General features: G+C 47.6%; 1 protein-coding gene across 1 annotated transcript in view; it reads left to right on the top strand.

Annotated features, from left to right (window-relative positions):
• The window catches only part of LOC147116724 (cadherin-8-like), a 265,237-nt gene that overhangs the window by 94,798 nt on the left and 155,982 nt on the right, over nt 1-14,457 (top strand). Inside the window, exon 4 of the mRNA XM_085991845.1 lies at nt 14,042-14,161. Coding sequence (XP_085847971.1) covers nt 14,042-14,161 — 120 coding nt within the window. The remainder of the gene's footprint in view (nt 1-14,041; nt 14,162-14,457) is intronic.

Raw genomic sequence — 14,457 nt, 5'->3', positions numbered from 1 at the left:
TTTTTACAAGCGTAAAGACCGGAGGCCTTTAGACATGCGCAAATCCCCCAAAACAGAGGAAATCCAAGACACACGCGCTGCCCCCTACAGCGCACGCGCTAGCCTCTTCACCTCTTGGGTTAGAGGAGAGGAAATGCCGGTTTTCAGCGCATGCGCTGTGCATGCTGAAAACCGGCATTTCCTCCGGCCAGACGCGTGAGTACCCCTTCCGTTCTCACGCGTTTGGGGAGGAATTTCTGCCCCATTATTTTTCAACGAGTTAGTTGTGATGATTTTACCCTCAGCCGTTCCTTTCTCGGACAATCTGACTGGCTTTTAAAACTGGAGCTTGGCCCTACCTAGCCTTATCTTCCCTCCTATTCTATTCAAGCTTGGTGGCATCCGACACCAACAATAACTTGCATTTATATAGCGCCTTTAACCTGGTGAAACATCCCAAGGAGCGTTGACAAACAAAATTTGACGCCAAGCCACATAAGGGAGATATTAGGACGGGTGAACAAAAGCTTGGTCAAAGAGGTAGGTTTTAAGGAGCGTGTTAAAGGAGGAGAGAGAGAGGTAGAGCGGCCGAGAAGCTTAGGGGGGGAATGCCAAGGCTTAGGGCCTTGCCAGCTGAATTCGACACTACAAGCTTTGTGTTTTTCAGCTGGGTATCTCAAAGAAAAACAAATAGCTGAAGATATTGAGGTATTGTCTACACTGACTGGGTGGTAAAAAACAGAAAGCACTTGCATTTCTATAGCGCCTTTTATGACCTCAGGATGTCCCAAAGCACTTTACCGCCAATGAAGTACCTTTTGAAGTGTAGTCACTGTTGTAATGTAGGAAACGCAGCAGTCAATTTGCGCACAGCAAGCTCCCACAAACAGCAATGAGATAATGACCAGAAAATCTGTTTTTTTTTTAAGTGATTTCGGTTGAGGGATAAATATTGGCTAGGACACCGAGGAGAAGTCCCCTGCTCTTCTTCAAATAGTGCCGTGGGATCTTTTACATCCACCTGAGAGGACAGACGGGGCAGAGGGGGCCTCGGTTGAGGAGAACATATAATTCTACACCTTAGTTAAAATGAAGATAATAGGAATTTCCCAATGGGGCTGGGCTGCTGGTTTGGCTTTCATGGAGTTCCTAATGCAGTAGTGAATTAATTAATTACTCAGTCTGCTAGAACCTAAATGTTGAGCATCAATGGCAGGCAGCCCAGTATCTGAGCACTTGACTTAAATGTAATACTGGGCTTGGATTAGTTGCATGTTTCTGTCCTTGTGTTGCCCGCTACTCATCCTTGCTTGTCTCAGTTGGGTGAATTCTGCCAAATTCACAGCTGGTCCCGTTGGATTGAGTGCCCTTCATGCAAGTGCTGGCGTGCCACCTTAAACCCACACTTCCTGAAGACTGCTTACACAGTGGTGTATTCCACCACGCTGGCTGCTGTTTGTAAGTAAGGAAGAAAAGAAAATCATAGAATCATAGAAATTTACAGCACAGAAGGAGGCCATTCAGCCCATCGTGTCTGTGCCGGCCGACAAAGAGCTCTCCAGCCTAATCCCAATTTCCAGCTCTTGGTCTGTAGCCCTGTAGCTTACGGCACTTCAAGTGCATATCCAAGTACTTTTTAAATGTGTTGAGGGTTTCTGCCTCTACCACCCTTTCAGGCAGTGAGTTCCCGACACCCACCACCCTCTGGGTGAAAAAAGTTCTCCTCAACTCCCCTCTAAACTTCCGACCAATTACTTTTAATCTATTCGCCCTGGTTATTGACCTCTCTGCTAAGGGAAATAGGTCCTTCCTATCCACTCTATCTAGGCCCTTCATAATTTTATACACCTCAATTACACCTGTTTGGAGAGGGAAGAATGAAGTCATGAAGGATGAAATAATATGGGGTCAGTTTCAATAAATATACGAACATATGACGGACAGGAAAAGACCCTCTGGTCCATTCAGCCTGTCCCACACACCTGCGATGCCTTGTGCGTCACGATATATACACTCGCCACCCCACCCGAAAGCCATGTGGTCCCTTGGAAGAGGCGACAAACCAGATGAAAACCCCAGGGCAATTGGTGGGTGGGGGGGCGGTGGGAAATGTGGAAAATTTCTCTCCGACTCCCTTATGTGATCGAAACTTGTCCAAAGAGGGCACTCTGGCCCTGATTAATGTCAGCCAGCACTGACCTCTTGTACGGGGTGATCTCCGCCCCAGCCAGAAACAGGTCCAGCTCTTACTTGAAGTAATTCAGTGAATCAGCATTCACCGCACGATCCGGCATCCAGTTCCATGGGCCCACTATTCTCTGGGAAAAGGACCACCTCCTGACATCTAACCTAGTTCTACATAACTTGGCATTGTGACCTCTTGTCCTCCCTAACCTATTTAGTTGAAACATACTGTCTACACATTGTCCCTTCCTCATCTTATAAACCTCAATCAAATCACTCCTAACTCGAAGCAGAGTGCATAGCACAATTCTTAGTAATTTATCTCCTTTCATGCCCTTATTATATCATTGGGAAAGTTGCTGGGATGAGTTACTGATAGTGTGAGGGACCTAGATTAATATCAATAGAGATACAGTCAGTAACACAGGGTGCGGGTTGGGAGGGTTACTTCGCCTGCCAATAAGTGAGTGGGCTAAATGTATTTTGTAGAGCTTATGTCATTGACACAGAGTATTAGCTGGCAGGAGTTACTGAGCCTGACAATACATAAGAACATAAGAACATATAACATAAGAAATAGGAGCAGGAGCAGGCCATTCAGCCCCTCGAGCTGCTCCGCCATTCAATGCGATCATGGCTGATCATCCAAATTCAGTACCCGGTCCCTGCTTTCTCCCCATACCCCTTGATCCCTTTAGCCTTAAGAAATATATCCAACTCCTTCTTGAATATATTTAATATATTGGCCTCTACTGCCTTCTGTGGTAGAGAATTCCATAGGTTCACCACTCTCTGGGTGAAGAAATTCCTCCTCATTTCTGTCCTAAATGGCCTACCCCTTATCCTTAGGCTGTGACCCCTAGTTCTGGACTCCCCGACCATCGGGAACATCCTTCCTGCATCTAGTCTGTCCAGTCCTGTCAGAATTTTATAAGGTTCAATGAAATCCCCTCTCATTCTTCTAAACTCCAGCGAGTACAAGCCCAATCGACCCAATCTCTCCTCATACGTCATTCCTGCCATCCCAGGTATCAGCCTGGTGAATCTTCGCTGAACTCCTTCCATGGCAAGAACATCCTTCCTCAGATAAGGCGACCAAAACTGCACACAATACTCAAGATGTGGTCTCACCAAGGCCCTGTATAACTGCAGCAAGACATCCTTGTTCCTGTACTCAAACCCTCTCGCTATGAAGGCCAACATGCCATTTGCCTTCTTAACCGCCTGCTGCACCTGCATGCTTACCTTCAGCGACTGGTGCACAAGGACACCCAGGTCTTGTTGCACTTCCCCTTCTACCAATCTATTGCCATTCAGATAATAATCTGCCTTCCTGTTTTTGCCACCAAAGCGGATAACCTCGCATTTATCCACGTTATATTGCATCTGCCATGCTTTTGCCCAATCACCCAACCTGTCCAAATCATCCTGGAGTTTCTCGGCATCCTCCTCACAGCACACACGCCCACCCAGCTTTGTGTCGTCTGCAAATTTGGAGATATTACATCTAGTTCCCTTGTCTAGATCATTAATATATATTGTGAATAGCTAGGGCCCAAGGACCGATCCCTGCGGTACCCCACTAGTCACTGCCTGCCACTCGGAAAAAGACCCATTTATTCCAACTCTTTGCTTTCTGTCTGCCAACCAGTTCTCTATCCAAGTCAATACCTTGCCCCCAATCCCATGTGCCTTAACTTTACACGCTAATCTCTTATGCGGGACCTTATCGAAAGCCTTCTGAAAGTCCCAATACACCACATCCACTGATTCTCCCTTATCTATTTTACCAGTTAAAGCCTCAAAAAATTCCAGTAGATTAGTCAAGCACGATTTACCTTTTGTAAATCCATGTTGACTTTGTCCGATCCTGTCACTGTTTTCCAAGTGCTCTGCTATTACATCTTTTATAATGGACTCTAGCATTTTCCCCACTACCGATGTCAGACTTACCGGTCTGTAATTCCCCGTTTTCTCTCTACCACCTTTTTTGAATAGTGGGGTAACATTAGCTACCCTCCAATCCATGGGTACTGTTCCAGATTCCATCGAATATGGAAGATGATCAGGAAAGCATCAACTATTTCTAGGGCCACTTCCTTAATTACCCTAGAATGTAGATTATCAGGCCCTGGGGATTTATCGGCCTTCAATCCCATCAATTTCCCTAACACCATTTCCCTACAAATACTGATTTCTTTCAGTTCCTCCCTTCATCAGACCCTATGTTTCCCGACATCTCTGGGAGGTTATTTGTGTCCTCCTTTGTGAAGACAGAACCAAAGTATGAATTTAGTTGGTCTGCCATTTCTTTGTTCCCCCATTATAAATTCCCCTGATTCTGACTGCAAGGGACCTACGCTTGACTTCACCAATCTTTTTCTCTTCACATATCTATAAAAGCTTTTACAGTCAGTTTTTATGTTCCATGCAAGCTTACTCTCATATTCTATTTTCCCTTTCTTAATTAATCCCTTTGTCCTCCTTTGTTGAATTCTAAACTGCTCCCAATCCTCAGGTTTACTGCTTTTGCTGGCCAATTTATATGTCCTCTCCTTGGATCTTATGCTATCCCTAATTTCCCTTGTTAGCCACGGTTGAGTCACCTTTTTTGTTTTATTTTTATGCCAAACTGGGATGAACAAATTCTGTAGTTCATCCATGCGGTCTTTGAATGTTTAACATTGCCTATCCACCATCAACCCTTTGAGTGACATTCCCCAATCAATCCTACCCAACTCACGCCTCAGACGATCGTAGTTTCCTTTATTTAAATTTAGGACCCTAGTCTCTGAGTCGACTACTTCATTCTTCATCTTAATCAAGAATTCAATTATATTATGATCGCTCCGATCCAAGGGGCCTCGTACAACAAGATTGCTAATTAATCCTTTCTCGTTACACAATACCCAGTCTAAGATGGCCTGATCTCTGGTTGGTTCCTCGACATATTGGTCCAGGAAACCATCCCTTAAACACTCCAGGAATTCCTCCTCCACAGTATTGTTACTAATTTGGTTAGCCCAATCTATATGTAGATTAAAGTCACCCATGATGACTGCTGTGCCCTTATTGCACGCTTCTCTAATTTCCCTTTTAATGCCATCCCCAACCTCTGCATTACTGTTTGGAGGTCTATATACCACTCCCACTAACGTTTTCTGCCCCTTGGTATTTCTCTGTTCTACCCATACAGATTCCACATCATAAGAACATAAGAACATAAGAAATAGGAGCAGGAGTAGGCCAATCGGCCCCTCGAGCCTGCTCCACCATTCAATAAGACCATGGCTGATCTGATCCTAACCTCAAATCTTCTATCACTCTCCATCCCACCTGAACCCATGTGATTTCCCGGGAGAGGCGAAAAACCGGATAAAAAACCCAATGGCCAATTTGGGAGAAAAAATCTGGGAAATTCCTCTCCGACCCATCTAGGCGATCGAAACTCATCCAGGAGATCACTCTGTCCCTATATTTTCTACAGTACTTACCTTCTGTAAAGGCGATCTCCACCCCAGCCAGGAACAGGAATAAAACCATCCCCTGAAATCTAACACAGAATTAGAACACAAGAAGTAGGAGCAGAACCAGGCTACACGGCCCCTGGGCCTGCTCCACTACCCACAGGCCACGACCATTCCGAACCTAGACTCATGTCCAATTTCCTGCCCGCTCCCCGTAACCCTTAATTCCCTTTACTTCTAGGAAACTATCTATTTCTGTTTTAAATTTATTTAATGATGTAGCTTCCGCAGCTTTCTGGGGCAGCAAATTCCACAAACCTACCACCCTCTGAGTGAAGAAGTTTCTCCCCATCTCAGTTTTGAAAGAGCAGCCCCTTATTCTAAGATGATGCCCCCTAGTTCTAGTTTCACCCATCATTGGGAACATCCTCACCGCATCCACCCGATCAAGCCCCTTCACAATCTTATATGTTTCAATAAGATCGCCTCTCATTCTTCTGAACTCCAATGAGTAGAGTCCCAATCTACTCAACCTCTCCTCATATGACCACCCCCTCATCCCCGGGATTAACCGAGTGAACCTTCTTTGTACTGACTTAAGAGCAAGTATGTCTTTTCTTAAGTATGGACACCAAAACTGTATGCAGTATTCCAGGTGCGGTCTCACCAATACCTTGTATAACTGCAGCAATACCTCCCTGTTTTTATATTCTATCCCCCTAGCAATAAAAGCCAACATTCCATTGGCCTTCTTGATCACTTGCTGCACCTGCATACTAACTTTTTGAGTTTCGTGCACCAGCACCCCCAGATCCCTTTGTACTACAGTACTTTCCAGTTTCTTGCCATTAAGATAATAACTTGCTCTATGATTTTTCCTGCCAAAGTGCATAACCTCACACTTTCCAGTATTGTATTCCATCTGCCAAATTTCTGCCCACTTACTTAGCCTGTCTATGTCACTTTGCAGGGTTTTTATGTCCTCCTCACTCACTACTTTCCCTCCTATCTTTGTATCATCTGCAAACTTTGATATGTTACACTCGGTCCCCTCCTCCAAATTGTTAATATAGAGCTAATATCCTTCCTTACAATTGTGTTAATCCCTTCTTTAACCAGCAATGCTACCCCACCTCCCTTTCCTTTTTGCCTATCTTTCCTGAATATTGAATACCCCTGGATGCTGAGTTCCCAGCCTTGACCACCCTGGAGCCATGTTTCCGTAATTCCAATCAAATCATATTTGTTTACCTCTATTTGCGCAGCTACTTCATCCACCTTATTACGAATGCTCCTCGCATTAAGACACAACCTTCAGGCTTGTTTTTTTAACGCTCTTACACCTATTAGAATTATTATTTACTGTGGCCATGTTTGATTTAAACTGTTGGTTTCTCTGACTGCTACTTTTGTTTTTCTCCTTCTCATCTTTTGCTTTTATCCTTGTTTCCCTTTCCTCTGTCTCCCTGCTCAGGTTCCCAACCCCCTGCCATCTTAGTTTAAACCCTCCCCCAGAGCACTAGCAAACACTCCCCCTAGGACATCAGTCCCGGCCCTGCCCAGGTGCCAACCGTTCGGTTTGAACTGGTCCCACCTCCCCCAGAACCGATTCCAATGTCCCAGGAACTTGAATCCCTCCCCCTTGCACCATTCCTCTAGCCATGTATTCATCTGAAATATCCTTCTATTTCTACTCTGACTAGCACGTGGCACTGGTAGCAATCCTGAGATTACTACCTTTGAGGTCCTATTTTTTAATTTACCTCCTAACTCCCTATATTCTGCTTTTAGGACCTCATCCCGCTTTTTCCGTATATCGTTGGTACCTATGTGCACCACGACAACTGGCTGTTCACCCTCCCCTTCCAAGATGTTCTGCAGCCACTCTGAGACATCCTTGACCCTTGCACCAGGGAGGCAACACACCATCCTGGAGTCTTGTTTGTGGCGTCAGAAACGCCCATCTATTCCCCTTACAATAGAACGCCTATTACTATAGCTCTACCCCTCTTTTTCCTCCTGTCCTGTGCAGCAGAGCCACCCCTGGTGCCAGGAAGTTGGCTGCTGCTGCCTTCCTCTGGTAAGCCATCTACCCCAACAGTACTCAAAGTGGTTTATCTGTTTGAGAGGGGGATGTCCACAGGGGACCCCTGCACTACCTGCCTGTGCCTAGTGCTCTGTCTGTTGGTCACCCATTCCCTTTCTCCCTGTCCAACATTTGCCTGTGGTGTGACCAACTGATCGAACGTGCTACTCACGACGTCCTCAGCCTCGTGAATGGTCCAGAATGAATCCAATCGCAGCTCCAGCGCCGCAATGCGGTCTGCCAGTAGCTGCAGCTGGACACACTTCCTGCACACATAGTTGTCAGGGGCACAGGAAGTGTCCTGAGTTCCCACATAACGCAGGAGGAGCATACCATGTGGCCGGGCTGTCCTGCCATGAATTACCCTTTAATTAATTGCAATTAAATTAAATCAAATCAATCCCACCAATTACACTACAGTTAAATAATATATTTAAGGGCCCTGGTTTATAAACAGTCCCTGCTACACCACAGAGACTTTAGAAACTATAAACCACAGAGTTAAAGTTTAAAAAGAGAGAAATACTCACCAACCAATCACTTACCTGCTTTCTGGTGACATCACACCTCGATTACTTTTTACTTCTCGCCTTCCCTCTGAGTTCCGAGTTCGGTGATTAGTAAACCTACTTGGTCTCTGAAGCCATTTATAGCCCCACTACTGCCGCTGAAATTCCCGCCGACGCGCTGAGGCCTACCTGGTCTCTTGGAGCCTTTTATAGCCCCGCTGCTGCCGCTGAAATTCCCGCCGACGCACTGAGGCCTACCTGGGTCTCTTGGAGCCTTTTATAGCCCCGCTGCTGCCGCTGAAATTCCCGCCGACGCACTGAGCTAGATTAATATCAGTAGAGATATGAGGTTTGAAAATCTACCAGAGGAGGCACCTATTATCGTAGGTGTTGGGATACAACCACCCAGGACATCCTTCGCTGACCTTGCCAACTTTGACAGGGTCAGGGGAACGCTCTTTCATTTTAATGCCACTGGTGGATGCCTGCTCCACTAGAGTGCATCAAGGACGTTAGCCGAGTCCCACAGGCCACAGATTGCGGCAGAGGTTGCTGGTTCCAGGGGTGCAGAGACCTCGGGCAGGATTTTCATTCAGGAGTCGGGTAGGAGGCGGGACTACAACGTTCGGGGTTGTAGTCCCGCCTCCATCGAGATGTGGCCAACTCACGTGATTTTAACTTGATTGACCTTGTTGAGCCCACCCAGCGGGCTCAGCAGGCCAATTAAGGGCCACCCGGCAACAGGTGACGTCACAGACTAAAATTTCATCTGTCAAGAGCTTTTGACAGATGTAATATCAGCGTTTCACAGCTGTTTGAAGCTGTCATACACTGACAGTTTTACTTCTAACCTGAGTCCTTCTCCACAGACTCAGTTAGAAATCTCTCCTGCACAGAAAGCTGAAGGCTGTCACTTTTGACAGTTTGCAGCCATTCTGCTTTCTGAGCCGGTGAGATGAGGGACTCCAGGGACCTAAAGGAAGGAAGGCTAAAAAGGTAAGAAAAGGTCATTTAAACTTCTTTAATCACTTTAGACACACCAAACACACTTAGCTTTGCACTCATGCACACATCACTCACCTGAACACTGACATCTCGAACCCTCCAAGTCCTTCAACCCGATGGCCCGCCTCCTCTAATTTGGCGTGGTTTGGAGCCATCGGGAATCCCACAATTCAACCTTCAAAATAGGGATTAGGCTAAAAACTGCCAGTTAACTACCTGTTAACAGGCAGTTAATTGGCACTAATCCCTTCCCGCCTCGGGTAGGCAGGTCCCAGTGCGGGGCAGGTTACCGCCTCCTTTGAAACTGGCATGGAGGCGGGTTTGGGTGCGGGATGGGCTCGGGACGCCTGATTTGGGGATTTTAACCCCCCCCCACACGCCTCCAATCCACGGCCCAGTGAAAATCCTGCCCCTCACTTCGGCCCTCTGAGTGCCCGGAACCATGTGTGCCGCTGCCAAACTCTACGCGTCGGTCCCTTCAAAGGCCGGGGAAATAGAAACTTCCGGCATGAGGTGTCCCTGCCCCAACCTCAGCCCCACTCCCAGCTCCGGCAATGGGCCTGGTGAGCACAGGGCTCCGCCAACAACAAAAGCCTCAGGAAACTCCGACTTAAGGCCGCGACTCGGCCCAGTTAGCGACACTTCTGGAAAAGCCACAAATGTTGGGCTGCGCATTCAGGCCGCTGGCTGGGAAGAGTTGCTGAGAGTGAAGGTGTGGGGGATTAATATGCTGCGAAAGGAGTTTAAAGCTAATCAGAATTGATTTAACTGTCTGATATTTTAAAGGTATTTTACTGAAACATATTTTTCCTTGCTGTTGCCGTGACTTCCATTGAATTCCTAATGCATTAATATATTCATTAGCTACTCATTCCGCAGCAGCACGAATGCATTGTGACAGTGGCGGGCAGCCCAGTACCTGAACAATTGTCATAATTGCCAGTGTTGGATTTGAATGGTTCTGCGCTTTTCGTCCTTTGGCAGCCTGTTACTGAGCCTCGCTTGCCTTATTCTGGAAGAACACTGCCAATTTCCCAGCTGGTCATGTTGGATTGTCTTGCTGCAGTTGTACAGGGCCTTGGTGAGATGCACACCTTGAGTATTCTGTGCAGTTTTGGTCGCCTTATCTGAGGAAGGATGTTCTTGCCATGGAGGGAGTGTAGCGAAGATTCACCAGACTGATACCTGGGATGGCAGGAATGACGTATGAGGAGAGATTGGGTCGATTGGGCTTGTATTCGCTGGAGTTTAGAAGAATGAGAGGGGATCTCATTGAAACTTATAAAATTCTAACAGGACTGGACAGAATAGATGCAGGAAGGCTGTTCCTGATGGTGGGGGAGTCCAGAACCAGGGGTCACAGTCTAAGGATAAGGGGTAGGCCATTTAGGACAGAGATGAGGAGGAATTTCTTCACCCAGAGAGTGGTGAACCTGTGGAATTCTCTACCACACAAGGCAGTTGAGGCCAATTCATTAAATATATTCAAGAAGGAGTTAGATATATTTCTTAAGGCTAAAGGGGTCAAGGGATATGGGGAGAAAGCAGGGACAGGGTACTGAATTTGGCTGATCAGCCATGATCTCATTAAATGGCGGAAAAGGCTCGCGGGGCCGAATGGCCTACTCCTGCTCCTATCTTCTATGTTTCTGTGTTTCTATGTTAGAGTGCCCTTCATGGAATTGTTAGCGTTCCAGCTCAATCTGTAGGCCGGTTACATTGTCTTTCCGTTTGGCACCAGGTCCGTGGGTTTTGGAGGATATATGTTCCTGTGAGCCATTTGTAAGCAGGGAGGAAAGGAAAGTAAGAGTGAAGGAAGAGGGGGAGGGGCCAGAGGGCAAAAATAAATAGAACTGTTGAGTGCAAGGGCCCTTTCTGACATGAGTTTGGGTCATCTCAGTAATGAAGGCTTTTCACGCCATTAAAATGGGCACTTAGTTTGAAACAAACCCGCCCTATTTCCTGTGCTGAGTGCCATCAGCCTCACCGTTATTTCTACGGTAAATTCTGGCCCAATACGGCACTAAGGGGTTGTTCTTCCAAGGCTGGGGTTTGAGGCAACTGATGAACATAAAGTTCATCGAAGAAAGATAAGAATAAGAACAGCAACAGACTGCAGTGGTGATGGAAGTTATTGAACCCTGAAACATCTCATGCCCAGGCCTAAGAGCAGGAAAATTGTTCTCTGTGGCAAAGCGTTCAAATGCCGGTGGGGGGGGTGGGGGGGCTGGATTACGTGGAATTACATAGAATATACAGCACAGAAACAGGCCATTTGGCTCAACTAGTTTGTGCTCCACACCAGTCTCCTCCCTTTCCATCTACAGGGAAATCTCTTTTAACTAGCACCTAAATATCCGGAAATCTCTCTTAACCAGCAAAATTCAGGAGTAGGTTCAGGTACGTTTTACTATATATTAGTGGCCATGTAACCGGGGTTCCTGCACCTGTGGCCGTGTAACCGGGGTTCCTGCACCTGTGGCCGTGTAACCGGGGTTCCTGCACCTGTGGCCGTGTAACCGGGGTTCCTGCACCTGTGGCCGTGTAGCCGGGGTTCCCAAACCTGTGGCCGTGCAACCAGGGCACCTGCACCTGTGGCCGTGTAACCGGGGCACCTGCACCTGTGGCCATGTAACCGGGGCACCTGCACCTGTGGCCGTGTAAACGGGGTTGCTGCACCTGTGGCCGTGTAACCGGGGCACCTGCACCTGTGGCCATGTAACCGGGGCACCTGCACCTGTGGCCGTGTAACCGGGGCACCTGCACCTGTGGCCGTGTAAACGGGGTTGCTGCACCTGTGGCCGTGTAACCGGGGCACCTGCACCTGTGGCCATGTAACCGGGGCACCTGCACCTGTGGCCGTGTAACCGGGGCACCTGCACCTGTGGCCATGTAACCGGGGCACCTGCACCTGTGGCCGTGTAAACGGGGTTCCTGCACCTGTGGCCGTGTAACCGGGGCACCTGCACCTGTGGGCGTGTAACTGGGGCACCTGCACCTGTGGCCGTGTAACCGGGGCACCTGCACCTGTGGCCGTGTAACCGGGGCACCTGCACCTGTGGCCGTGTAACCGGGGCCCTTGCACCTGTGGCCGTGTAACCGGGGCACCTGCACCTGTGGCCATGTAACCGGGGCACCTGCACCTGTGGCCGTGTAACCGGGGCACCTGCACCTGTGGCCATGTAACCGGGGCACCTGCACCTGTGGCCGTGTAACCGGGGCACCTGCACCTGTGGCCGTGTAAACGGGGTTCCTGCACCTGTGGCCGTGTAACCGGGGCACCTGCACCTGTGGCCGTGTAACCGGGACCCTTGCACCTGTGGCCGTGTAACCGGGGCACCTGCACCTGTGGCCGTGTAACCGGGGCACCTGCACCTGTGGCCGTGTAACCGGGACCCTTGCACCTGTGGCCGTGTAACCGGGGCACCTGCACCTGTGGCCGTGTAACCGGGGTTGCTGCACCTGTGACCGTGTAAACGGGGTTGCTGCACCTGTGGCCGTGTACGGGGCTCTCGTACCTTGGTAAATATACCTCTGTGTAATCCGAACTTTTTGATCAACCGGCACCACGCCGGTCCCGTCGGTGCCGGATAAAAAAGAATTTCCTGTACCTCATCTCAATCTTTCAGCATATTTTTCTCTTCCCTTTTCTCTCATGTACATGTTTAGTTTCCTTTTGAAAGCATCGAAGCTATTTGCCTCAATCACTTCCTGTGGTAGCAAGTTTCACATTTTAACCACTCTTTGAGTAAAGAAATGTCTCCTTGTTTCCCTGTTGGATTTATCAGTAACTATCTTGTATTTATGGCTCCTAGTTTTGGATTCGCCCACAGGCGGGAACATTCTCTCCACATCGACCCTGTCCAACCCATTCATAATTTTAAAGACCTCTATCAGGTCTCCTCTGAGTCTTCTCTTTTCTAAAGTAAAAAGTCCCAATTCAATCTTTCCCGATAGCTGTAACCTCTCAGTTCTGGTACCGTCCTTGTCAATCTTTTTTGCACTTTCTCCAGTACCTGTATGTTCTTTACATAGTGTGGAGACCAGAACTGTGCACAGTACTCCAAGTGCAGCCTGACCAGGGTCCTGTACAAGTTTAACATAACGTCACTACTTTTGAATGCCATACCCTTGGAAATAAGTCCCAGTGCTTTGTTAGCAATGTTAATTGCTCTGCTGACTTGCGATGCTGCTTTTAAAAATTAGCAAAGCAGGAGTAAGAAGGGAAGTCAAGCAAAACTTTTTGATCCGATAGGTAACCAATGTTTGGAATAAATTCCTCGCTCGCCCATTAATTTGGACAGATGGGTTCAAGAGATAATTAATAAAGCAAAATACTGCGGCTGCTGGAAATCTGAAAAGAAAACAGAAACTGTTGGAAATATTCAGCAGGTCAGGCAGCACCTGACGCTTTAACAAAAAAAAATGTCTTCCTTTCGGGTGTCAAGGACCGCAAGCTTCAACTTCTTTGAGATACCAATGCCCCTCTTGATCCTTCGTCCCCTTCACTGCCCTCTGACCTCACCAATTCTTGCAAATCTCACCCTTTGCCTTGTTTTCAGTATCCTCACAGACCCCATACGGGTTTCTGCCAGACCTGCTGAGTGTTTCCAACATTCTGTGTTTTTTTTTTCATTATGTCAAGAGATAATTAGATGTGTTTGCAGTGAGAGACGGGATTAATTAATGGATATAAGGGACGTGGTGAGAAGAAGAGAAGGCGCGGTCGATGTATCGAAGAGAGATAGGATTGTTGAGCCTCATGATCGTTCTCTGTTCCTAAAAATCCTTATGTTCTTACATTCCAACAGGCACTTCTGTCATGGGGCTAACAGCTACTGACGCTGATGATCCTGTTTATGGGAACAGCGCGAAACTGGTGTACAGCATCCTAGAAGGGCAGCCATATTTTTCCATCGAGCCACATACCGGTAGGTGATCATTACTGACATGAATCAGTCATTCATGAAAGAAAGACTTATGAAATAATACTGAGCAGCCTACGGGTGGCGCTGTCCAGGGAGAGTATAAATACTTGGGCACGGGCCCAGCTTGCGCAGGATGTTCTTAACAGGAACTAGTGAAGGACACAACTAGACCTCCATGTTGTAAAATAGTTGATTAAAGCTTTGCTTAACGCTTAGACCAAGTGCCTAGTATTTTTCTTATGTCAATTACCAAGTTTCAAATTCTCCCTTCCTGAAGCTGTTGATGAGCAGAATCAGCC

Source organism: Somniosus microcephalus, chromosome 6, assembly GCF_052327205.1.
Source record: "Somniosus microcephalus isolate GS21.2 chromosome 6, FLI_Smic_1.0, whole genome shotgun sequence".
In the NCBI taxonomy this organism is placed as follows: domain Eukaryota; kingdom Metazoa; phylum Chordata; class Chondrichthyes; order Squaliformes; family Somniosidae; genus Somniosus; species Somniosus microcephalus.
This window is presented reverse-complemented; position numbering and strand designations above follow the sequence as displayed.